Source organism: Oncorhynchus mykiss, chromosome 16, assembly GCF_013265735.2.
Source record: "Oncorhynchus mykiss isolate Arlee chromosome 16, USDA_OmykA_1.1, whole genome shotgun sequence".
NCBI lineage: Eukaryota > Metazoa > Chordata > Actinopteri > Salmoniformes > Salmonidae > Oncorhynchus > Oncorhynchus mykiss.
In genome coordinates, this window is record NC_048580.1 from 10240043 (window position 1) to 10264781 (window position 24739).

Below are 24739 nucleotides of genomic sequence, written 5' to 3' on the forward strand. Positions count from 1 at the left end.
AAGGCACACTTAAACAGCATTGCTCCCACAGTCACATGCCATCCCATCTGGTTTGTGTTTAGTGGGACTGTCATCTGTATTTCAACAGGACAATGACCAACCAACACACTTCCAGGCTGTGTTAGGGCTATTTTATATATGATTTAACACTTTGTGATTCCATATGTGCTATTTCATAGTTTTCATGTCTTCACTATTATTTTACAATGTAGAAAATAGTACAAATAAAAACCCCTTGAATGAGGTGGTGTCCACTTTTGGCTGGTAATGTGAATGTGATGTAACTTACGATGTATGATATGAATCTAGTTTAAAAAGTAACAGGAAATTATGCTAATAACTGATTTTGTATCTCCATGGGGGAGAAATTGACAAAGATATTTTTAAAGCTGATCTTGTTTTTTAAATGTATTTTAAGGAAAGAGTTGGAGTTGGTAAGGGACTAAGGAGCAAGGCGTGTCTCCCCGGCTCGCAGGTTGAGAGAGTTTTGAGATGACGGTAGAGCAGGGTTTCCATCAATGAGTAATTGTCTGTTTTGGGAGGGAGGGGGCATGGAGTTGGGGTAAATAGTTTGTTACACCAGTTTGACCGGTTTGGATTAATTCATGACCAAAATTACATCAATCTTGCCCTCAGGACCAATGTCCATAGCACAGGACTGTTTTGGGTCAAACATGACCGCCACTTTATTCTTGGCTCTGGTAACAGTGAGAATAGGATTGTATTCACGGGACAGTGAGTCAGTCTGTCAACTGCCTGTCATCTGTTTGCAGTTCTATTAAACCAATGGAAATATGCAGTAATTAATTTGCACTCATTTTCTATTTACCCAATGAGTCAAGCTTGCTGTTCCTTTGAACATGCCAGTGTATTCTTACCACTACGACATGGTGTACCTCACCCCTCACCTTGCTCAATTGCCCCCCACTACCTAAATAATTTGGCTTCTATAGGTTTCTATGCATGGGGAAAAAAAGACTAGGACAGACAGGCTACTACTAAAGGACAGACAGTCCACTGGCACTGCCCACTCCTTCATTCCCACCTGCAGCTGTGCTAGCCAAACAAACACCCCTTTGTTCCCAGCATACCACAGCTGTTGGGACATGATAAACTTCGACCTGAAACGAGGCTTACTCTCCAATCAAAACAACCGCCTGTCACAAAATTGTAGATCAGTCTTGATAAGGAAAGCCAAGGAAACGTAGAGATGGAATCTCTATGGCTGTTTGTTTTCATTAGAGTAGCTCTATAGACCACGATAGGGGCGCTTACTACTTAGCCAAGTGTTGAATGACAAGAAAGCATACAATGATGGACAGATACAGGAAGTTTACAAAACAATGATCAACTGACTAACCAGTGACCACTTTCATTCTCCAAACAAACTCCACATCTCACCTGTCTAACTTTCACTTTCAACCTAAGTTTCCTCAACTGTACAAGGGCAACAACAGGCCCTCATAGGTTTACAAGCTAAAACATGACCCCATCAAGCCTGTGTCGAGTGGCCTAGGCACACTCCCTTACTGAACTGTGTCCTGTCGGTGGCTCGTTAAGCCCACATGCCGTAGACTGTCCTAGTTAGGCCGACTCCTGTTTGCCAATGTGGAACCGTTTAGCTCGCAGGAGAAGTTGTCTGTGGTTAGCCAGTGAGACGTGAGAGGAAGCAGAGTCTCTGTGAACATACCTCTCTTGTTTTACTAAAGCCTCTAGCTGCCATTTCTAGGTAGCGAACTAAAGCGTCAGAAAGTAGGCCAACTGTAAAAGATGAGCAACTAGACAAGGTAGCGTATTCCCTTGTAGGTGTTTGGGAGGACTGTAATTCCTCTGTCTATAGTCAAGACTCTGTAGGCCCTACGCTACCCAGTCTGTTAAACGCTTCTCTTGACGCATTATGCCACCATCAAACATCCCTCAAGGGGATGATAATGTCCGTGTGCACTCTACTCCACACAGTGGGTTATGAGCAATTATACAGCTAGTAGCAGCGTCACCATACCCCAACATGGCCAATTTGTGAATTGTGATTACCGGAAAGAGGGGTTGAGCGGCGCTGTCTGACATCCTGCCGACCACACCCAGACATTATCTTGTTTCTGTCCTTAGACTGACACGGTGAGAAGAGCAGCCTCTCACTGCTGTGGTACTGTGAGTCCCAGTGAACGCATTGTTCCTTGATCTAGTTACCCGTGAAATTAAAGGTTCTCGTCGAGTTGTTGGTTTTACCTATTCAACCTCGTCAGATCAGTGATTTAGGCCGACACTACCTCAACCAAGGCAATAGGTTTCTACAGTATTGGAACATGCAGGCCACATCAGTTCATGCTGACTGTGAAGTGAGTGAGTGGGAGTCGGGTCATCACTAAGAATAGACCTGCAACGAGGGACTATGGTTCAGACTGTACTAGCTTTACACAGCCTTCCGTTTCTCTCTCTGATGGTTGGATGTAATGCTCGTGCAGGCCGACTAAACGTTCCGCTCTTCTGGCTTCTTAGGCCGACGGTTAAGAGTCTATTTCCAAATTCACCAGGAAGCGTGACTACATTTTTATGTGGGTCAGTGAGACTCTAAAAGCCCCCCTCTTTCTTAGAGAAGAGGGATCAGAGGAGAGGGTAACTGACACTGAGGGAGAGCACCTCCTTTATGCTGTGAGCGAGGGAAGGGATTGGGAGGAGGACGGGAGAGGTGTTTTCTTGCCAACACAGGTAATTCACCTCGACTGTATTGTTGATTCCTGCACTTGTCAGACAGGTTGTATATGTGTGTGAGAGAGAGCAAATTAGGCTCATTTGAGTTTTCTAGCCACACTTATAACAACGGGTAATTTCCCTCTTCTGGGTTGATCTACTATTTGTTTTGACTCATGAGCCTGTTCCATGGAAGTAACTTATTAGTAGTGTATTTTACATTTAAAGCCCTGACATAGCTGGCGATTGCATAAGAATATAAGTAGAATATTTAAGATGGCATTCATTTCCTGGCAACTTGGTCTGAAGCAGAATGCCAGCTATGTTGTTTTCAAGACGGGGCTCTGGTAGTAGTAGTAGTATGTTATTTAGCCTAGTTTGCGGGCAGTGTTGGTGCCCTGTCCAGACACGTTAGTGTGTTTTTTTCTCCCTCTGACATCTCTCTCACCTGTCTGATGGTTCAAGTTGATAGAATGCTGGGAATTTGATGATGTCACGTTTTGAGGGTTTGCGAACTAACCAAGAATGGGTGTGAGTTCCCCGTAACCAAGTATTTCAGAAGAATGTAATATTAATTTTGTCTTAGTCATCAGGCTTGGGCGGTGTACCGTGTATACCGTGGTATTCAGTGCCATTGAATCAATTTATTTGACGTTTTTCAATACATTTGAATATTTGTTGTTACTTTAAGTAAATACCTTTTAAAGGTAAATGCAGTCATCATGCGCAATATGTTAGGAGAGAAAGCAGACGGCGTTCTTCAGTTCACCTGTCGCTTTATTTGATGTTGAGCCAGTCAGGTGTTTGTAAATGGCACAACGGGAGAAAGCAGGAGCAGGTGAGTCCAGCTGTGTATTAATGAGTCGCATTTAAATTGAAAGTAAAGATGTTTTATTTTGCTTCAATAGCGTGATCATGGACGTCCAACTATAGTTTCCCTTCACAGAAAACAGCATAATTCATCAGTTAACAGAAGTGCGACACTATTTGGCTAGCAGCCACACAAGTAAATGATAAAGCAAAGAATGTTTTTCGAAAACGATGCATTCCCATCTTATTATGTTTACCATAGAAGAAATGTAGTGAACTATATTTCCTATTGTTTTTGCTTCAAGTTAAACTTGGGTCTTGGCTACACCAAGAGAAAAGTAGCTACACATCAGTCAGCACTGTCTGCTGTTAGATTGCCTGTTCGTTAATTGTCATCTGAGTGAAGTGAAACTGAAGCACAAAATGAGTCAGATGCCGAGCAGAAATTACCATACGAACCATTTTAGATCTGCGTTTATAAAACGCTGCAAGATATTTCTATTACGTTCTTTGTTTCCTGTGTGGAAAAATGCATAAATCTGCGTTATCTAAGTAAGCGGATGAATTAATAAGGTGACGGGGCATCATATTGTTGGCTTTCTGCCGTGTTTGAGAAGTTCAAAGCCCTTTGGATGACTTGTCTGTGCAGCTGCCACTCCTATCTTGATCTTGAGTTTTTCCTCTCTGTTCTCCGCCTGTCTGCTCCCCCCCCATCTTCTTTAAGCAGATAAGGCCCGTTGCCCTAGTGACTGAAGACTCTACAGATGCTGCTCCGATATGAAAATATGCATACTGCCCAACCCAAAGTGTCATAAGATACAGCCATATCACCTGCATATAGCCCCTACTCTTTCTTAAAGGGGGGCTGAACTTGATTGATTTGGCCTCGGTTTTGGGGCTTGGTCATTAAGGAGTACAGCGGCCATGACTGAAGCCAACTGAGTTGTCTTTAGAGGGTGGTTTAATGTGGGTGTGTTCACACGTGGCAAGCGTTTGAAAATAGTCACCCACCCTTCTGGACAACTTGTTAAGACTAGGATTTCTAGCCCCTTGATATTATTGTTGGATCAGATTTTTTTAATAGCTAACATTTTGATGGCCCTAATAAATAGAAATTCCGATTAGTGGACTACCTTGTTTTACTCCTTTTGACAGACTAATACTTTCTGAGAAGTAGCCATTATTTATTAGTTTACACATAGGCTCACTGTACTTAACTTGAACCCATTGTATAAATTCTCCAATTGAACTATTCCAGGCATTAATATATAAATTCCAGACCTACTTTATCAAAAGCCTTTTCAAAGCCAGCTATGAATACCAGAATATTTCACTGTTCTATTGTTTCCAGTTATTGTCTTATATTATCTCCAATGTATCGTCCAGGTGGAAGAGAAAAAGGATGAATAATATCCAATAATACCTTTTTATTTTTTATTATTATATGCGCTATGCATTTTGCTTTAAAAATCACAACACTAAAGTTTAAGGTGCCTCCAATATCTGATAATCTCCCTTATCAACACTTTTTAATCTTTTGGTGCCAGTGAGAATTACCTAAAAGTAGTCAAGATGACTAGCTTGATTGAGCCTCCGCGATGTACAGTCGTGGCCAAAAATATGTATTACTTTTTTCAAGTAACTCACAAGTTTTTGGTCTCCGCAATTCTTTATTTCGCTGTTATTACAGAATATTTTTTTGATTCAGAACTTAATGTCCATTTAAATCAGAAAATAGTGCCTTGCGAAAGTATTCGGCCCCCTTGAACTTTGCGACCTTTTGCCACATTTCAGGCTTCAAACATAAAGATATAAAACTGTATTTTTTTGTGAAGAATCAACAAGTGGGACACAATCATGAAGTGGAACGACATTTATTGGATATTTCAAACTTTTTTAACAAATCAAAAACTTATTTAACAAAAAAATGTATTCAGCCCCTTTACTTTCAGTGCAGCAAACTCTCTCCAGAAGTTCAGTGAGGATCTCTGAATGGTCCAATGTTGACCTAAATGACTAATGATGATAAATACAATCCACCTGTGTGTAATCAAGTCTCTGTATAAATGCACCTGCACTGTGATAGTCTCAGAGGTCCGTTAAAAGCGCAGAGAGCATCATGAAGAACAAGGAACACACCAGGCAGGTCCGAGATACTGTTGTGAAGAAGTTTAAAGCCGGATTTGGATACAAAAAGATTTCCCAACCTTTAAACATCTCAAGGAGCACTGTGCAAGCGATAATATTGAAATGGAAGGAGTATCAGACCACTGCAAATCTACCAAGACCTGGCCGTCCCTCTAAACTTTCAGCTCATACAAGGAGATGACTGATCAGAGATGCAGCCAAGAGGCCCATGATCACTCTGGATGAACTGCAGAGATCTACAGCTGAGGTGAGAGACTCTGTCCATAGGACAACAATCAGTCGTATATTGCACAAATCTGGCCTTTATGGAAGAGTGGCAAGAAAGCCATTTCTTAAAGATATCCATAAAAAGTGTTGTTTAAAGTTTGCCACAAGCCATCTGGGAGACACACCAAACATGTGGAAGAAGGTGCTCTGATCAGATAAAACCAAAATTGAACTTTTTGGCAACAATGCAAAACGTTATGTTTGGCGTAAAAGCAACACAACTCATCACACTGAACACACCATCCCCACTGTCAAACATGGTGGTGGCAGCATCATGGTTTGTGCCTGCTTTTCTTCAGCAGGGACAGGGAAGATGGTTAAAATTGATGGGAAGATGGATGGAGCCAAATACAGGACCATTCTGGAAGAGAACCTGATGGAGTCTGCAAAAGACCTGAGACTGGGACGGAGATTTGTCTTCCAACAAGACAATGATCCAAAACATAAAGAAAATCTACAATGGAATGGTTCAAAAATAAACATATCCAGGTGTTAGAATGGCCAAGTCAAAGTCCAGACCTGAATCCAATCGAGGATCTGTGGAAAGAACTGAAAACTGCTGTTCACAAATGCTCTCCATCCAACCTCACTGAGCTCGAGCTGTTTTGCAAGGAGGAATGGGAAAAAAATTCAGTCTCTCGATGTGCAAAACTGAGAGACATACCCCAAGCGACTTACAGCTGTAATCGCAGCAAAAGGTGGCGCTACAAGGTATTAACTTAAGGGGGCTGAATAATTTTGCACGCCCAATTTTTCAGTTTTTGATTTGTTAAAGTTTGAAATATGCAATAAATGTCGTTCCACTTCATGATTGTGTCCCACTTGTTGTTGATTCTTCACAAAAAAATACAGTTTTATATCTTTATGTTTGAAGCCTGAAATGTGGCAAAAGGTCGCAAAGTTCAAGGGGGCCGAATACTTTCGCAAGGCACTGTAAACATAGCATTGACTACATTGACACCCTAGACTTAATATTTGGTAGTACAGGCTTTGGTCAAAATAACTGCAATCAAGTGCTTCCTATAACCATCAATGAGCTTCCTGCACCCCTGTACTGGCACTTTGGCCCGCTCCTCTTCTGCTCTAGTTCTCCCAGATTTGAAGGGTGCCTTCTCCCAACTGCTGTTTTCAGATCTCTCCATGAGTTTTCAATGGGATTTAGATCTGGACTCATTGCTGAAAAGCAGTGTTTTGTCTTGATCCATTCCTGGGTGCTTTTGTGTTTGGGTTCATTGTCCTGCTGGAAGATCATGACCTTCGATGGAGACCCAGCTTTGACACTGGGTCCAACATTGCACTCCAAAATGCCTTGGTATTCTACTGGTTTCATGATGCCATGCACACATTCAAACCCACTGTCAGAGGCAGTAAAGCAACCCCAAAACATCACTGAACCCCCATGTTTGACTGTGGGATCCTCCTGGGTCTTCTACCATATAACCCCATTTCATTAAGTTGGCGATGGTACAATTTGAAACTGTTGTACCTTGTGTCTGAAGGTCAGCTTGAATCTGCGTGGCAGTTGACTGAGGTGCTTTATCCACCATTCAAACAATCCTTCACTGTTGTCTTCCATCAGGTTTTCTCTTTGGGCCACGTCCAGTGAAGTTGGCTACAGTGGCATGGGCCTTAAACATGTTGATAACATTACGTACGGTGGAAACAGGAACACCAAGGTCTCTGGAGATGGACTTGTAGCCTTGAGATTGTACCAAGCATGGACACTCTTGAGTCTGACCTATTCAGATAACTAGAGAATTCTCTCCATGCTCATTGCGGTACACACAGTGACACAAAACAGGAGAATGAGTTATTTTCCCTTTTCAAACTGGTTGAATGAGTGTTTTTTATATTGCAGGTACCTGCAACTTACCACAGGTAAGTTCAATTCCATAGTAAATGAGAATCACCTGCTTGAAATGTAATTCATTCAAACTACTTCTAGATGGTGCCAATAATATTGTCCGGGTCATTTTAGGATTTCTTTCTGGAATTAGCTAAGCTTTAGTAAATTATTCAGATTTCTTTTTTAGTTCAACTGCATACCGAGGACATGCGTATGTGGATACCAAATTATGTTTTAATTTCAATAGACTTCTGGAAGAAATGGTGCATTATTTGGAAAAAGTGCAAGGGTGCCAATAGTTTTGGCCACGACTGTATATTCAACTAGGTCAGGATATTTAAGCCTCCATATCCACTAGTTCCAATATATTCATGATATTTGGGATTTCCGTAAGTTCATGAGGGTGATGGTTTGTAGTGAGTTCATTTACGGTCTGTTTAGGTATTTTAAAAGAAATTCCCCAAATTGTCTCATGTACATTTGTGTAATTTACTGATGGTCCCTAATGAGCCCCATATAGATATTGAATGTCAAACCAAATTGACCATGGGTATTACGATCAGGTCGCGTGCAGCTGCACTCTGAATTTCTGGTGATTTCCGTTTGAAATAAACGCAACCCAAGAAACTGTTGCGGTACTCTTCATTCCGTGACACAATTTTTTTTTTTTTTGTTCTAATCTCGCAAATCACCTTTTTTTACATTTTTATTTTTTAATTGGGGGGGCGAGACTGACCAATTATACTATTTACACTTTGTAGTAAATTGTGACTCGAATAATATTTTCTGACTCATATCGATGCCCCCAGGCTGTTTTCAAATCGTTGCTTGTTAGGGACAGTCGCTCTTTAAAACAACAATGCTCTCATTGTTGGTCAAGGATGTTCAAGACTATGAAGCTTTATTGACATTGGTGTGAATTTATTATGGAAGTTTATTGGTCACGTACACATTTGCAAATGTTGTTGTCGGTGCAACACAGTAATAGTTTCAAGCTCCAACAGTACACTAAATAAACGGTAACCACACAATACAAAAATAAGTTTACATAGGATGAGCCAGGACTATAATACAGTGTATATACAAGTACATTGGGTGAAATGGTATGTAAACAAGTGACCAGCGTTCAATAACTATGTGCATAGGGCAAAGTAGTCTCTAAGGTGCAGGGCAGAGTACCAGCTGGTAGCTGGCTAGAACACTAAGGTGCAGGGCAGGGTACTGGGCAGAGGCCAGCTACAACACCAAGGTTCAGGGCAGGGTACTGGGCAGAGGCCAGCTACAACACCAAGGTTCAGGGCAGGGTACTGGGCAGAGGCCAGCTACAACACCAAGGTTCAGGGCAGGGTGCTGGGCAGAGGCCAGCTACAACACCAAGGTTCAGGGCAGGGTACTGGGCAGAGGCCAGCCTTGCTCTTCTACAACACTAAGCGCCCCCCTCTGGAGAACCCTGTCGTATTGCCCTGCCTTGCTCTTCTACAACGCTGATGATGTCATTTCTGATGACACCAATCAAATAGTGACTAAATGCTTAGCAGCCCTGGCAGAGGGTTGCTGTGTGTGTGACGATGTGACACGCCTGTCTGTGTACCTATTTCTTAACCAAATTCCATTTGCACTGTCCATCAGGAATTCCTGGGAAAATCCACACCTGATTTCACTGTTAGTCTAATAGAATGGCTCTGTTGTCCACTCACTGACAATGGGGATGTTTCCTACTTAGTTTCTGGCCCTGACCTTGTAACGAACAGATACTTCCCCCTAACTGAGTACTGTCTACAGTGATATGAGTGGAAATTTAGGCTAGGTCTGTTGGGATATGTCACGTGTGACTTACGTGCACATGATTTCTGTATCTATACTGTAGCCTTGAATAAGTCACTCATTTTCAGTTTGCCACATTTTCCCACCCTACTGTACTCTGAAAGAAAAGCTGTGAGAGAACGAGGCAGAATTGACCGTTCTGAACACTACTCTGTTCCGATGGATGCTCATCAGAGGAGGAAGGGGAGGACTCCTCCTCAGTGAATTTCATAAAAATGGGGAAATGTTTGAAAGCAATTCCTTTTAGACAAAACTATACTCGACACACTGTTTTGCAGTGGTCGACAGTAGCCTCAATGGCACTCTATAGGGTATCCCCAAGGTGTAGCCGGAGGACAGCTAGCTTCTGTCCTCTGGGCACATTGACTTCGATACACCCCCCTTCCCTAGACTTATACAGTAATTATGACAACTTTAGAAAGACGTCCTCCAACCCATCAGAGCTCTTTCAACATGAACTGACGTTGTTCACCCAATCAAAGGATCAGAGAATTAATCTAGTACTGAAAGCATAAGCTACAGCTAGCTAGCACTGCATAAATGTGCTGAGTAGTTGACTCTCGACCTGTGTGCTCCTAGATTGTGAACTTTCATTCATAGGCTAGGTTGTAGCAACCTCATCATGGGTATAGGGAAAATCTAGTATCAATGTAGTAGAGTGAACCTATTAATGCTGTAATATGCTGCCATGGTCATAAAAATAAGAATGGTCCTCCCTCATCTTAAACGGCACTGACTGCTCTGCTCCAACGGGAGCCTAGTGTTTAATTACTGGGTAGGCCTTGCTGTCACACTGGTTGAAAGCCTAAAGTTATTCATCATGTAGTCGGCGAGTGTCTTCTTCTGGTGATGTAGGGTATGTACTCCCTTGAGTCTGTTGGCATCAGCCTAAGCACCGCTATAGGGGGTCGACTGACCAAGGTGGTCGTCATATGCCGAAACCAAGGTCCTGCTTTTTCCACCCAACCTACGTTAGGAGATCCTCCTTCCCTACTGCTCTACTGGAGAACACAGAGGAACAGAATAGCCGGTAGAACTAGAATCATAATCACTCCATGTTAAAGAGCGACTGTGTTAAAGCATCGCCTCTCTTCTATTCAAATAAATTCATGTAGCCTATTACTTTGATGCAGATCTCGGCTCAGTTTAGCCTTCCCTCCCCAAATCCTTAAATGCACCACTTCTTCATCCCACTGCATCTGCAGGATCCAAATGAGGAAGTTTACTTAGTGAGGGAGTGAGTCAGGCCTCCACTATCCCATAATCCCTCACACGCCTAATGACTAACAGCGTTCTGCAGCTGATATCAGGGTGTTAATAATAACAAAAGTATGTCTGTCTCGACTCAACTAAGTCGGCCAAGACGACAGAAATAACTTTCATCCCGGCCTACAACATTATCATTTGTCATTTTTATGGAAGTCTAGTTTTCCCATTATTTAAATTTAAAAAACTTAATCATCACACAGACCTGAAACACTAGCCTGTTTTGTGTAGGGTTTTTGTGGGTCTTTTGAGGGGGACATTCTTGTTGTCACCCAGGGAGACCACTGAGGTGGAGTTCAGTCAGACTACTACTCTCTGAGCCTTAGACCACTGGGTTGAGTTCAGTCAGACCACTACTCTCTGAGCCTTAGACCACTGGGTTGAGTTCAGTCAGACCACTACTCTCTGAGCCTTAGACCACTGGGTTGAGTTCAGTCAGACTACTACTCTCTGAGCCTTAGACCACTAGACGAAGACATTAGACCTCTGAAGTATGATCTAACCAGCCTGTGAGTATAGCCTCTCACGCGATGTGGCTTAGGAAATGTAGTGTGGTATGTGTAGAGATTAAGAGAAAGCTGTCAATACTCTTCCTTCCTCTTCCCGGTACAATGAGATCCAGCGGTTTTAAACTGTCTACAGGAGTTTTGCTTTCAAAGGGTTGTGATCGGGTCATGGTTCGTTACGCCCTAAACGTTCTGCAAATGTTATTCATAAAGAAAAGAATGACACTTTCTCTTTCCTCTTTCTATCTGATGAAACCTCTTGTCTGTGTGACAGGTGTTTTCGTCAACGTCTGTGTGTTGGAGAACAATGGTCTCTCCCTGACCCCTAGCTCTTGTCTGTGTCTAGCCCTTCCCCCTCGGGCAGTGTGTGTGTGAGACCCACACAGACATCAGGAGAGTAGGCCATGCTCCGCCTGTGGAATCCCTTTCTCTCGCCTGTCAGTGGCCGACACACACCACCTGAGTCATGTTTTTCCAGGAGCCCCTGTTTAGTTTTCTGTCCTAGTTGTTAGTCTTCACTTCCTCGTTTCTGTTTCCTTAATTACTTTTTTTTTCCCCTCCAGGAAGTTTTATGTTCTCTTTATCTCTCATCCACGTTCCTCAGATAGGGAGTGGAGACTCTTCTGATAGGCTATTATACTTCCCTGTATACCTCCTTAATCTCTGTCCCTTCCCTCTCTCCCTCTGTAGAGGTGTAGTGGTTGGGCCTGTGTGCTCCTCAGATTCCAGTGAGAATGAAGAGGTTTAGGAGACATGGACAGGAGTCCCACAGAGATCGGATCAAACAGGAGCTCTATGGGTTCAACAAGGTAAGAGCTGGAACCCAGTCAATCTGATCTCCAATGTCTACAATAAGATTATGGTCCCAATTCCAGACAATTGTCAGTTGATTTGTCCTGCCAGTTTCTATAACTTCTCTCGATTCAAAGGGCTTTATTTACATGGGAAACATGTGTTAACGTTGCCAAAGCAAGTGAAATAGATCATAAACAAAAGTGAAATAAACAATCCTACATAACCAGTAAAGATTACACTCACAAAAAAATGTAAAAGGAATAGACATTTCTATTGTCGTATTATCTATATATACACTTGTAACGATGTGCAAATAGTTGCAGTGCAAAAGGGGAAATAAATCAACATAAATATGGCTTGTATATAAAATGGTGGTTGCTCTTCTCTGGCAACAGGTCACATCTTTCTGCTGTGATGGTATTTCACCCAATAGATTTCTCTCTCCTCGCTTTCCTCTCTCTCCCCCTCTAATTTTCTCTCTTTCTTGCTCCCCCTCATTTTTTCCCTCTCTCTCCTCTCGGCCCCCTCTCTCGTCCACTCCCCCATAGACGGTGGAGCATGGTTTTCCCCACCAGCCTAGTGCTCTGGTCTTCAGTCCCAGCCTACAGCTCCTGGCCATCGGCACACGCTCCGGCGCCATCAAACTGTATCCTTCAATAGACACTCAGAGGGAGAGTGCTGGCTGGATGGATGGCTGTGTAAGAGTGCAACATTTAAGCGTCAACATTTTTGACCCAGTTTGTCTCAGCTAAAGCAGAGGGTGGCGGTTTATGTGGAGTTATTTTTCCAGGCTGTTGCTCAGCCCTGACTACCAGACAGGCACAGTGGTGTGTGTGTGTGTGTTTCTGTATCTCTGTTTTTAGTGCGTGTTGATTCATCTGACACAGTCGTGCTCATTGACCGTGTGGAGCCAGTCGGCACACTATTCCCCCTTCATTCCCTACGATAACCCATCATTAGAACTCTCCACTCACACAATGGGGCACATTGTTCGGTTCTAACACAAAACAAATCCTATGAATAAATGTAATATTAGCCGTTGGCAGGGCAGCCAGATAAGACCGACAGAACAGACAATCTCTTTCTGTAGATGCATGTGGACCTTTTCAATACAGTGTAGTAAAAGAAACGTGTGTAAGTCTATGAATGCTTCAGGTGTGTGTGTGTGGGGGGGGGGGGCATGCTTCAGGTGTGTGTGTTCTTTAACCCGAGGTAAGTTATGGGGCTCCAGGTGTAGAGTTCATGGGTCTACATGATGAGAACGCTGCCGTCACACAGGTCCACTTCTTACCACAGCAGGTGAGTGGCTGCTCCCCACATACACACCTACTGTACACGCCTGAAGAGTGCTGTGGCAACCCCTTATCTCATGCTCCATTCACAACTGCTGCTGAAAAAACTAACTTTCTGTGCGTCCTGATTATTTTAGGAGCACCAGTGTGACCAGGAAGAGAAATCTCCCAGATAGAAATGGTCTTACATGTAAAGAATATGAAAGGAGGCATCGGGGATGTTTGTATTTCTGGTAACTTTATGAAGACCACACAGGAATCCCTCTGTCTACCACTTAGTGTAGCCAGCCAGTCATTTCTCAAGGCCTTCCCAGAAAACCTTCCAAATTACAAGTAGGCTTACCTGGCAGAATGATATGACATCATGATGATTAGTTTCAATCGGGTGGTATTTTGTTTTTGCTAACTCTGCTATTGGACATGCAGTACAGAAACACTACCATCCAAACACCAGTTTCTTTAGGTGCCATATTTTTTATTAACTATACCCTCCCCAACTATACCCTACTATACCCTCCCCAACTATACCCTACTATACCCTCCCCAACTATACCCTACTATACCCTCCCCAACTATACCCTACTATACCCTCCCCAACTATACCCTACTATACCCTCCCCAACTATACCCTACTATACCCTCCCCAAAAAGATTTTCTTCCTCAGACCTAAAAAGTATTTTCCTGCTGTACTGTAAGCATTGTTGTGGACTTCCAATTTGGTTGTTTTTCTATTTAAATGTCTTTTTTGTATCGAATGATTTTGAGTGAAAACCTGAAGGAGGATAAACTAGGTGAAATCACAAAAATACAAGCTTACAAAGCAGAGAACATTCTCTTTTTGTTATTATCGCAAATAAATATATTGGCCACAGTGGCTGGTGGACCGAAAAGTGAGTTCTTGGGGCCCAGTTCATAAACCATGTCGTTGCTCGTTTCAGAATCACTCACGGGCATTTGTTTACACCTTGCTCAGTCGTGTTCTCTCATAGCTAGCTTGCTAACTTCCTGGTAACTTTACCACCTAAACATCACAGACAAAAAGGAAAGGGCATATCTTATTTTAGAAGATCAATGATCATCTGTATGAATGACTGATCTCTTGCATGTCGTCACTCACTAACTTGAGACGGTGTAGAATGTCATGCATGTCAATAGGTAGTACTGATGCACGAAACCGATATTCCACAGATGACTCGTACCATTGACAGGTTTTTCTTTCAACATTTCAGCTTTTTCTAATAATCAAATGTCTTTATAGCACAACTTGCTTCAAAAGTAGCTAGAATTCATATAGGCCTGTTTTATGCTGTATCTCAGTCAATTACACAGGTATTCTGGTGCTCCTAGATTGTATGTTGTGCTCCTAGACTGTATGTTGTGCTCCTAACTTTTTAAAGTTCTATAAAAATGTTCCTGTCGGGTCCTGTATGTGACTAGCCATGTGCTCCATTTACTGGTCCTGTTGACATCGCTGGGAATGGTAGTCGTTAAGCTGTGGCCAACGTCCCTGGTTGGTCTGTGTTGAATAGGTTGACTTGGTGACTCTGTTGGATGACAACAGTCTCCACATGTGGACCCTCCGAGCTCACCACGGAGTCTCTGAGCTGCTGGAGACAGGACGCTTCACACTTACTGGACCACCGGGGTGAGACACGCACGACATACACCCCACCACTTCCTGACTTGATTTCTCTCACACTCGTTGGATCGCCATGGTAAGAGATGCACTGAGAGGCACAGAACTCGATGGAAAATGGTGACATGCACACGTTCAATGACAAACACGTATGCACCTTAAATAGTCTATTTACCACCCCAACCTCTTTGGAGGACACTTTTTTTTTAATGCTTTTCTGCTTCATTTACATCCATTTTTACATTCGTGTTACTTTTTATATACAGCAATCACAGCACAATAATACTATACCGAACATGGGCTCTTTAATCCCACCTCTCAGCCCATCCCACCTATCACCATAGACCACGTTTGGTATCCATGTGCCATATATTTCAATTGTTCCTTGATGTTTAGCATGAGTTTGGAGCCTTTTTAATCATATAGTATCCACAGACTGTGTTAAAGATGAGAACCTTTCCTGCCAGTATTATTATATTCTTGATTTGAATGTCTTTCCAAATCACCCGACACTGCTATTTGTAAGGTTCATTTTCATTGAATGTAGTGATTTTTTTAAAATTTTTATACCATTCCTGAACCTGTGACCAGACACAAGCTACATAGGGGCAATACCAGAATAAATAATCTTGTGATTCTGTCTCTTATCAGCAACATCTACAGAGCTGAGATTGTTGTATGCTCCATATACAGGGCATTCTGAAAATATTCACACCCTTTGACTTTTTCCACATTTTGTTAGGTTACAGCCTTATTGTAAAATGTATTAAGTTGTTTTTTTTCTCATCAATCTACACACAATACCCCGTAATGACAAAGCTGAAATATTTTGTTTTTGCTAATTTATAAAAAAATAAATGGAAATATCACATTTCCTTAATTAAGGATTCATACCCTTTAATCACTGCCAGAGGTGCTTCGAGTCTTCTTGGGTATGATGCTACAAGCTTGGCACACCTGTATTTGGGGAGTTTTTCCCATTCTTGTCTGCAGATCCTCTCAAGCTCTATCGGGTTGGAGGGGGAGTGTTGCTGCACAGCTATTTGTGGGTCTCTTCAGAGATGTTCGATCGGGTTCAAGTCCAGGCTCTGGCTGGGCTACTCAAGGACATTCAGAGACCTGTCCCTGAAGCTCTACGGACGATTCCTTCGACATCATAGCTAGGTTTTTGCTCTGACATGCACTGTCAACTGTGGGACCTTTTTATAGACGGGTGTGTGCCTTTCCAAATCATGTCCAATCAATTGAATTTACCGCAGGTGCATTTCATTCAAATCTCAAGGATGATCAATGGAAACAGGATGCACCTGAGCTTAATTTCAAGTCTCATAGCAAAGGGTCTGAATACTTTTATGTAAATAAGGTATTTTTGTTTTTAATATTGGGGTATTGTGTGTAGATTTGAATTTTTTTTTTGAAAGAATAAGACTGGATGTAACAAAATGTGGAAAAAGTCAAGATGTCTGAATGCTTTCCGAAAGCATATACATCAATCATTCTGTTGGTGGCAAGAATTTTGGATAATAATTTAAATTGAAAAACGCCATGTTTAATCAAGTGTTTTTTTTTTTTTAAATGTGGGTTTGTTGTCAATAAGACCATCAGACCATCTCCTTGAATCATGACGCACCTTTGCGTCCTAAGGCAAACCCGTGGCTGCCGATTGGCGTAGGCCAGAGGGAAATATGGGCAGTCCCATGATCACATCATTCAATACTGCCACCCTTCACTCACACGTTCAAAGCCCCGTATGTCTATTGCATATCTGGTGTTTTTTTATGAGAACTAACCAAATAACATGGGAAAATCAGTGAAAAAATAGAGATTAAATTAGAAATAATAACAGCACAATATTGTAGATTCATGCTCATATTAAGGCAAGGCTAGAAGCTCGTCAGCCTGACCTGCACAGTTCTCTGGATCCGATTGGCTATAAGCTCGTCAGCCCGACCTGCACAGTTCTCTGGATCCGATTGGCTATAAGCTCGTCAGCCTGACCTGCACAGTTCCCTGGATCCGATTGGCTAGAAGCACGTCAGCCTGACCTGCACAGTTCTCTGGATCCGATAGGCTATAACCTCGTCAGCCCGACCTGCACAGTTCTCTGGATCCGATTGTTCTAAAATGTTAGAGGAAATGAAGAGGGAAAAGACCAGTTCTTTGTCCATCACCTGCACGCTGCCTATCAACAGAGACATATTTCATATCCTCATTATGTCCTGTTATATTCCGACAAAAAGGAACATCCATTAATGATTGCCAGTAAAAATGTTACGCATCACACTACCCATAAAGGGATACAGCTGGGATCGAACCCGGGTCTGTAGTGAAGGCTCTGAAGGCAGCGCAGTGCAGTACCTTAGACCGCTGCGCCACTCGGGATGCCTTATATTTATTACATTATCTTAAATTATTTTAGTTCCGATTCACATCTGCCAAAAATGGCCATAATATAATCATAATATATCCAATCTCTACAATTAGGACATATCAAACAAACAAAACTACCTTGGTATTTCTAATATACTGCCTGTGCAATCTACAAATTCAATTCATTAAAGTCAGCCTTACCCTTCTTTGCCTCCCCTGAATGAAAATGACATGTAGTCCATGGTTCCGTAATGCATTAATAAAACATGTTTAAAGGATAAGTCCGTCATGTTCAATTCACTTTCCCATATGTCCAACCTGGTAAAGTCCATGGTTCCGTAATGCATGAATAAAACAAGTCCATGGTTCAGTAATGCATTAATAAAACAAGTCCATGGTTCAGTAATGCATTAATAAAACAAGGCCATGGTTCAGTAATGCATTAATAAAACAAGTCCATGGTTCTGTAATGCATGAATAAAACAAGTCCATGGTTCAGTAATGCATGAATAAAACAAGTCCATGGTTCCGTAATGCATTAATAAAACAAGTCCATGGTTCAGTAATGCATTAATAAAACAAGTCCATGGTTCAGTAATGCATGAATAAAACAAGTCCATGGTTCAGTAATGCATGAATAAAACAAGTCCATGGTTCCGTAATGCATGAATAAAACAAGTCCATGGTTCAGTAATGCATTAATAAAACAAGTCCATGCATAAAAATGTAAAACAATTGTAAAAATGAATCCATGATTGTAATGTGGTAGTGTTTTTATGGGGGACTACTTCAACAGGATGTAGGTATCACTCACAGCCACGTTGGAATCTTCCTGTCCTTGAACATTTGGTTGTTTACCTACAGTTTATCGACCACTACATGAGCATCCTGCTTCTCTGCTCGGTGCCTTTTGAAAGTGGGGTACTGGGCACGTCGTTGTCTCCACTATTTCACGGGGAAGTCGTTCATTAATAGACAAGGGGATGTGTTCAGCTCTCTTCATTTGGTAGTGAGTTAGCATAGCTGCTATGGGACTGGGCATTCCCTCTGCCACTGAAACGGTCAGCCAGTTGTATCCGCCGGTCTGCCATCTTGACATTGTTTCATGAACACCTTGACTTTTTCCTCTGACTGTTTGTTTTCATCCTCCTTTATAACAATATTGTTCTTCATACTCCTGCGCTATAGAGCAGGTCATTTGGCTTTCATTGTTTTATCATACCGTAGCCTCTAGTGTCTGAGGGAGTAGTTTTAAATATCGTATTTTAGGGTCCTATTTCGTCTTACTGTAATACACTTGTTTTGTTGGCCTCAACCTCCCCCAGTTGCCCAGATTATTTGAACTTGGTCTTTGACAGATTTAACCTGTTAACTGTACCCATCTCTCGTTCCCTCCGTCAGTGCTCCTCCCAGTGTGACTCGTGTGACGGCGGTGCTGACCCACTCCTCTGGGGACATGTTGTTTCTGGGAACAGAGGGGGGACACGTGTTCGTAGTGGAGGTACCGGGCTTCAGAGAACTAGAGGAGAGGAACATTAGCCTGGAGAATGTCACCAACAGGTACACACACACACACACACACACTCACTAACTAGTGTACTGCCTTTTTATTGGCTCACTGAGTTGAAGATATTTTTCCCCTAAACAGATGTCAATACCGACCAGACATTCTCTCTCTCACACACGTACACAACCATAGTTGATCCATTTTTTTTTTTTATTTAACTAGACAATTTAGTTAAGAACAATTTCTTATTTACAATGACAGCCTACTGGGGAACAGTGGATTAACTGCTTTGTTCAGGGGCAGATCGACCAGCTCAGGGATTCGAACCAGCAACCTTTCGGTTACTAGTCCAACGCTCTAACCACTAGGCTACCCATAACGATGCTAAAACCCAACCCCGTTCCCTCCCTCTGTAGTTTACCAGAGGACTATGGAGGTCGTAGGAGCTTGGAGCATGTCGAGTCCTTACAGGAGAATCCCGTCAACCCACGCCAGGTTCTGATTGGCTACGGACGAGGCATCATGGTCATCTGGGACCTGGAGCGCCATTCAGCCGTCAAACACATCCCCGCTACTCAGGTACAGTGTGAGTCTCTGTGTTGGTGTCTGGGTTTCGAGGGCTCTGGACTTGACTTCCTGTTTGGCTGTGTATCTCTCTAGCAACTAGAGAGCGTGTGGTGGACGGAGGACGGTGGCCATGTTCTCAGTTCCCATAGCGACGGGAGCTACTGTCGCTGGATGGTGGCCGGGGAGGGGACACAGAGCGAACCGGAGAAGTCCGAAGTACCGTACGGTGAGGGAGCATCACAAGTCGATGTCCTGTTCCTCTCTGTTGAACCTCACAGAACATAGTGACGGGAGTGAGGACGGTATTGGTTGAATGCTGAATGGGTTAGTTGATTGACTGGATGGTTTGTCTCTCCCGTGCAGGCCACTTCCCCTGTAAGGCCATCTCTAAAATCATCCAGCTCCCTACAGAACAAGGGTGAGTTTCTTTCTTTTGTCTGTCTGTCTGTCCCCTTCTTCTCGCTGCATCAACCTGTTCCACATGAATCCAAGTGTAAAGATCAGCTCGTCTGTCTTCTCCGTGTGTCCAGGCCTCCGTTCCTCTTCCTCAGTGGCGGCATGCCCCGGGCCAGCTACGGAGACAGACACTGTATCAGTGTGATCCACAGTAAAACACACGTGGCTCTGGACTTCACCTCCAGAATCATCGACTTCTTCGTCATCAGAGACGGACCAGACCATACAGGTAGCAAGGCAGGGGGATACACACACACACACACACACACACACACACACACACACCCACCCAGTCTAACCCCTCTCCCTCTGTCCAGGCGACCCCAGTGCGTTGGTGGTCTTAGTAGAAGAGGAGTTGGTAGTGATTGATCTCCAGACTGAAGGGTGGCCGGTCATCCAGACTCCGTACCTGGTGCCTCTCCACTGTTCGGCCATCACCTGCTCCCACCATGTCTCTGCTATACCCCTGAAGATGTGGGAGAGGGTCCTGTCTGCCGGAGCACTGCAGAACACACACTACTCTAAGAAGGTTGTTGAGACACACACACACACACACACACACACACACTGCTCAAGCAAGTTCCTGCACCACACATACAGGCACACATGCAAACACCTGAGCAGAAAGTCAGTCTGAATTGGCGCTCAAATTGAATAAACTCTCTCATCCTCTTTCTTCCCCCGTCCCTTCTCTCTCTCCTTCTCTCATCCTCTTTCTTCCCCCCGTCCCTTCTCTCTCTCATCCTCTTTCTTCCCCGTGCCTTCTTTCTCTCCTTCTCTCATCCTCTTTCTCCCCCGTCCCTTCTCTCTCTCCTTCTCTCATCCTCTTTCTCCCCCTGTCCCTTCTCTCTCTCCCTCTGTCTAGCCGTGGCCTATAACAGGAGGACAGAACCTGTCTCCTGACGCTCCTCAGCGAGACCTACTTCTCACAGGGTCAGTGGACATTCACAGCTCATCAGTTTCTTTACCAACACTTAACATAGGATCTATGTATAGACCGTGAACAGGGTTTCAAAGGGTTAAAATCATATTTCTCTGGTTGTTAATCCTCACAAACGTGTCCTAATATCCTCCCTCCCTCTCTCCTAGGCACGAGGACGGCACGGTGCGTTTCTGGGACGCGTCGGGAGTCTGTCTGTACCCCATGTACAAGCTGAGCACGGCAGGGGTGTTCCTCACTGACGCAGAACCCAATGACAACATGAACCAGTGCACAGAGGGAGAGTGGCCACCTTTCAGAAAGGTGGGGTGTGTGTGTGTATAAATAACCAGTGTTACCACCATTCTGATGTGTGTGTGTGTGTGTGTAATAACATAATGGTGTCCCTGTAGGAAGGTGTGTTTGTTTTACAGGAAATGTGTGTTTACTGACTCAGAATGAATAACCAGCCGAATCACACCCAGAGACGGTGTGTTAAATATGTCCCCCTCGCCTCTTTCTCCCCCCCCCCAGGTGGGTTGTTTTGACCCGTACAGTGACGACCCTCGCCTGGGCGTTCAGAAGATCCACCTGTGTAAATACAGTGGTTACCTGACTGTAGCTGGCACTGCTGGACAGGTGAGTTGACCAGGGGAAAACCAACCACTACTCCCTCTGGTGGCCAGTTAGTCAAAGCGCAGCGGCGTTTATATTTGGGCATTACTGCTGCTGTTTTCTTCATTTCCAACATTCTTTGGCACTAGGTCTTCGTTCCCCACGCCAATCTTTTTCCTGGGGCTATTTGGCTCACGGACAGTCACACATTCAGTGAACGACCCATTTTCCTGACCCAGTCTGCATGGCTCTCCTAAAATGTAATATGATAAGTGATGAAACTGGTCTCCCGTCCTTTATAGAGCACTGGATCATCAGTCTTCTCTATGATCTGTCATTAACAACAGAACAGGGCGCTGACGGTCTGACCTCTCCCCTCCGTAGATCCTGGTGTTAGAGCTGAACGATGAGGCAGCAGAACAGACGGTGGAGGCCACGGTAGCTGACCTGCTACAGGGACAGGAGGGCTTCCGCTGGAAGGTAAAACCAACGTTGCGTTATAAAAAATCTGCGTAAACACTGCAATGCAATTTTATTTTATTTAATTGGATTTCAGTGAGACAATAAGTGATCAATACATTGTATAACGTTTCGGGTAACGTTCTATATCGTTTTTTGTAACCATCTTGACCCTATCAGGGCCACACGCGTCTGGAGGTGAGGGAGGAGCCGGTGACGTTCCCCCCAGGATTCCAGCCCTTTGCCCTGGTCCAGTGTCAGCCTCCTGCTGTTGTCACCGCCCTCACCCTGCACTCTGAGTGGAAACTAGTGACCTTCGGGACCAGCCACGGCTTCGGACTCTACGACTACCAGCAGAAAAGCAACGTCCTCGTCAGGTACGAGTGTGTTTCTGCAACTTTCTGCCTGTATGACTTCAATATAACGGCAGGTGGCAGAGATGGGATATAGACGACTGTGTGTGAACCCTCTCCTGTAGGTGTACTCTGAACCCCAGTGACCAGCTGGCTATGGAAGGTCCTCTGTCCAGAGTAAAGAGCATTAAGAAGTCTCTCCGCCAGTCCTTCAGGAGGATCAGACGCAGCCGAGTGTCTTTACGCAAACACCACGTCAACAGCGCTGCTAAGGTAAACAACAACAAAATAATATTTTTTTGTTATAAAAAAAAACATGACTGCATGAATCCTTATTGAACAAAGTTCCTAAAGATCAGTTGTTGAAGTCCAGGAAGTGTCTCAAACAAGCTCCTCTCTCTCGCTCTCCCTCTCTCTGTGTATGTCTAGGTGCAGGAGGCCAATGCTCGTCTGGAGGCTGAGCTAGCAGAGATGGAGTTGGCTCCTGTTCAGAGAAAGATAGAGGCTCGATCCTCAGACGACTCCTTCACTGGCCTCGTTCGCACACTGTACTTCGCTGACACCTTCCTCTCAGACAGTAAGAGACACACACACACACACACAGACCTTGGGTTATTTAATGTTTGTGATGTCTCATATTGCTCATTCCTCTCTCCTCCTAAAGGCTCCCATCACACGCCCTCTCTCTGGGCAGGGACCAATGGGGGCTCGGTATTCGCCTACCAGCTCCGCCTACCGCCTGTGGAACGCAGATCAGAGGACCCCGTCTCCGCCCACCCTGGTGAGAGCATGCATTTTTCTCCTCGCCATCTCTCTCCCTCGTGCCTCCGTCGACCCTCTCCCTCGTGCCTGTCGACCCTCTCCTCTCGTCCATCTCTCTCCCTCGTGCCTGTCGACCCTCTCCTCTATCCCATCTCTCTCCCTCGTGCCTCTGTCGACCCTCTCCTCTCGTCCATCTCTCTCCCATCTCTCTCTCTCGTGCCTCTGTCGACCCTCTCCTCTCGTCCACCTCTCTCTCTCGTGCCTCTGTCGACCCTCTCCTCTCGTCCACCTCTCTCTCTCGTGCCTCTGTCGACCCTCTCCTCTCGTCCATCTCTCTCTCTCGTGCCTCTGTCGACCCTCTCCTCTCGTCCATCTCTCTCAGCTAAGGAGATCCAGCTGATGCACCGTGCTCCAGTAGTGGGCATCGTGGTGTTGGATGGCCACGGTTCCCCTCTGCCTGAGCCCCTGGAGGTGGCCCACGACCTGGCCCGCTCAGCTGACATGCAGGGCTGCCACCAGCTACTGGTCATATCCGAGGAACAGTTTAAGGTGAGAACACACACACATCTTACCCACTCACACTCATCTGATGGGGAGACTTTACTTGGCCACAGGTTGATGAGGAAACTTGGAATGTTTTGTCTTCCAAGACTTTAAAATGAATATGTAATGTTTGTCTGTTTCCAGGTGTTCACCCTGCCCAAGGTGAGCGCTAAGATGAAGTTAAAGCTCACCGCCATCGATGGTTCGCGCGTGCGCAGGGTGGGCGTGGCCTGGTTCGGCAGCAGCCGCTCGGAGGACTATGGTGAGAGTGGCCTCACCGTCCTGACCAATCAGGGAGACCTCCACGTGGTGTCGTTGCCGGGGGTGAAATTGCAGGTCCAGTACCCCTGTATCCGCAGAGAGGACGTCAGCGGCATCGCTTCCTGTGTCTTCACCAAACACGGACAGGGTAAGACGAGAGAGAGAGAGACCACCACACATTTGACCTCTCACAAGCGTTTTCCATTTCATGTGTTCAGCTTCTTTCTCCTCTCCAGGTTTCTACCTGATCTCTCCGTCTGAGTTTGAGCGTTTCTCTCTGTCCGCTCGCTGTGTGGTGGAGCCCAGGTCTCTAGTGGAGGTGCCCTCCCAGACACCTGGCACCACCCTGCCTCGGGCGCAGCCTGACGGGCCGTCTCTGGCGCACAGGTACACTCCCACTGCGTCTCTTTAGTGGTACTCACTATCGTCTTTGGAAGCAGTGTTTTCTGACTGACTTTTTGACTCGACTAATCTCACGTTTTACTGAACTGTGTTTTTTGTCATTCCAGAAATTCTACGCGGGACACCGATGACGTGGGTAAGATGTAAAAATATATAAAAACTACAGTATAATGTTAGCTGTAGTTATGTCACTAGTACTACCTCGTGCATGTGTCTGTGCCTAACAGTAGGAAGGTTTCCGTTAGGCTGTCAGCCTGTCTGCTTGTTCTGTGTGTTGATCAGCTTGCTGCATGTGTGTTTTAAGATGACATTTTGTACACACACACACACTGGTTGTCGATCATGCTGCGTGTCTTGATGTGCTGACTGCTTCCTGCCGTGCTGTTTGTTTACAGAGAGCTCTGCTAGACGTGTGATGGAGCATGCTTTGCTGAATGACGAGA

At 44.4% G+C, this 24739-nt stretch overlaps 1 protein-coding gene across 3 annotated transcripts in view; it reads left to right on the forward strand.

Moving 5' to 3' along the window:
* The window catches only part of llgl2 (LLGL scribble cell polarity complex component 2), a 33238-nt gene that overhangs the window by 2489 nt on the left and 6010 nt on the right, over window positions 1-24739 (forward strand). The window contains exons 1-24 of one of the 3 annotated variants that reach the window (XM_021564702.2): window positions 2595-2709; window positions 12049-12167; window positions 12702-12799; window positions 13371-13452; window positions 14976-15091; window positions 18854-19012; window positions 19376-19538; window positions 19620-19752; window positions 19890-19944; window positions 20057-20211; window positions 20300-20511; window positions 20848-20915; window positions 21072-21225; window positions 21436-21540; window positions 21901-21996; window positions 22156-22352; window positions 22454-22601; window positions 22758-22905; window positions 22993-23109; window positions 23473-23639; window positions 23778-24042; window positions 24131-24281; window positions 24404-24432; window positions 24692-24739. In XM_021564702.2, coding sequence (XP_021420377.2) covers window positions 12093-12167; window positions 12702-12799; window positions 13371-13452; window positions 14976-15091; window positions 18854-19012; window positions 19376-19538; window positions 19620-19752; window positions 19890-19944; window positions 20057-20211; window positions 20300-20511; window positions 20848-20915; window positions 21072-21225; window positions 21436-21540; window positions 21901-21996; window positions 22156-22352; window positions 22454-22601; window positions 22758-22905; window positions 22993-23109; window positions 23473-23639; window positions 23778-24042; window positions 24131-24281; window positions 24404-24432; window positions 24692-24739 — 2941 coding nt within the window. In that variant the 5' untranslated portion in view covers window positions 2595-2709; window positions 12049-12092. Of the gene's footprint in view, window positions 1-2594; window positions 2710-12048; window positions 12168-12701; window positions 12800-13370; window positions 13453-14975; window positions 15092-18853; window positions 19013-19375; window positions 19539-19619; window positions 19753-19889; window positions 19945-20056; window positions 20212-20299; window positions 20512-20847; window positions 20916-21071; window positions 21226-21435; window positions 21541-21900; window positions 21997-22155; window positions 22353-22453; window positions 22602-22757; window positions 22906-22992; window positions 23110-23472; window positions 23640-23777; window positions 24043-24130; window positions 24282-24403; window positions 24433-24691 lie in introns of those variants that run through there. The other 2 variants (XM_021564701.2, XM_021564704.2) reach the window with 2 other exon arrangements.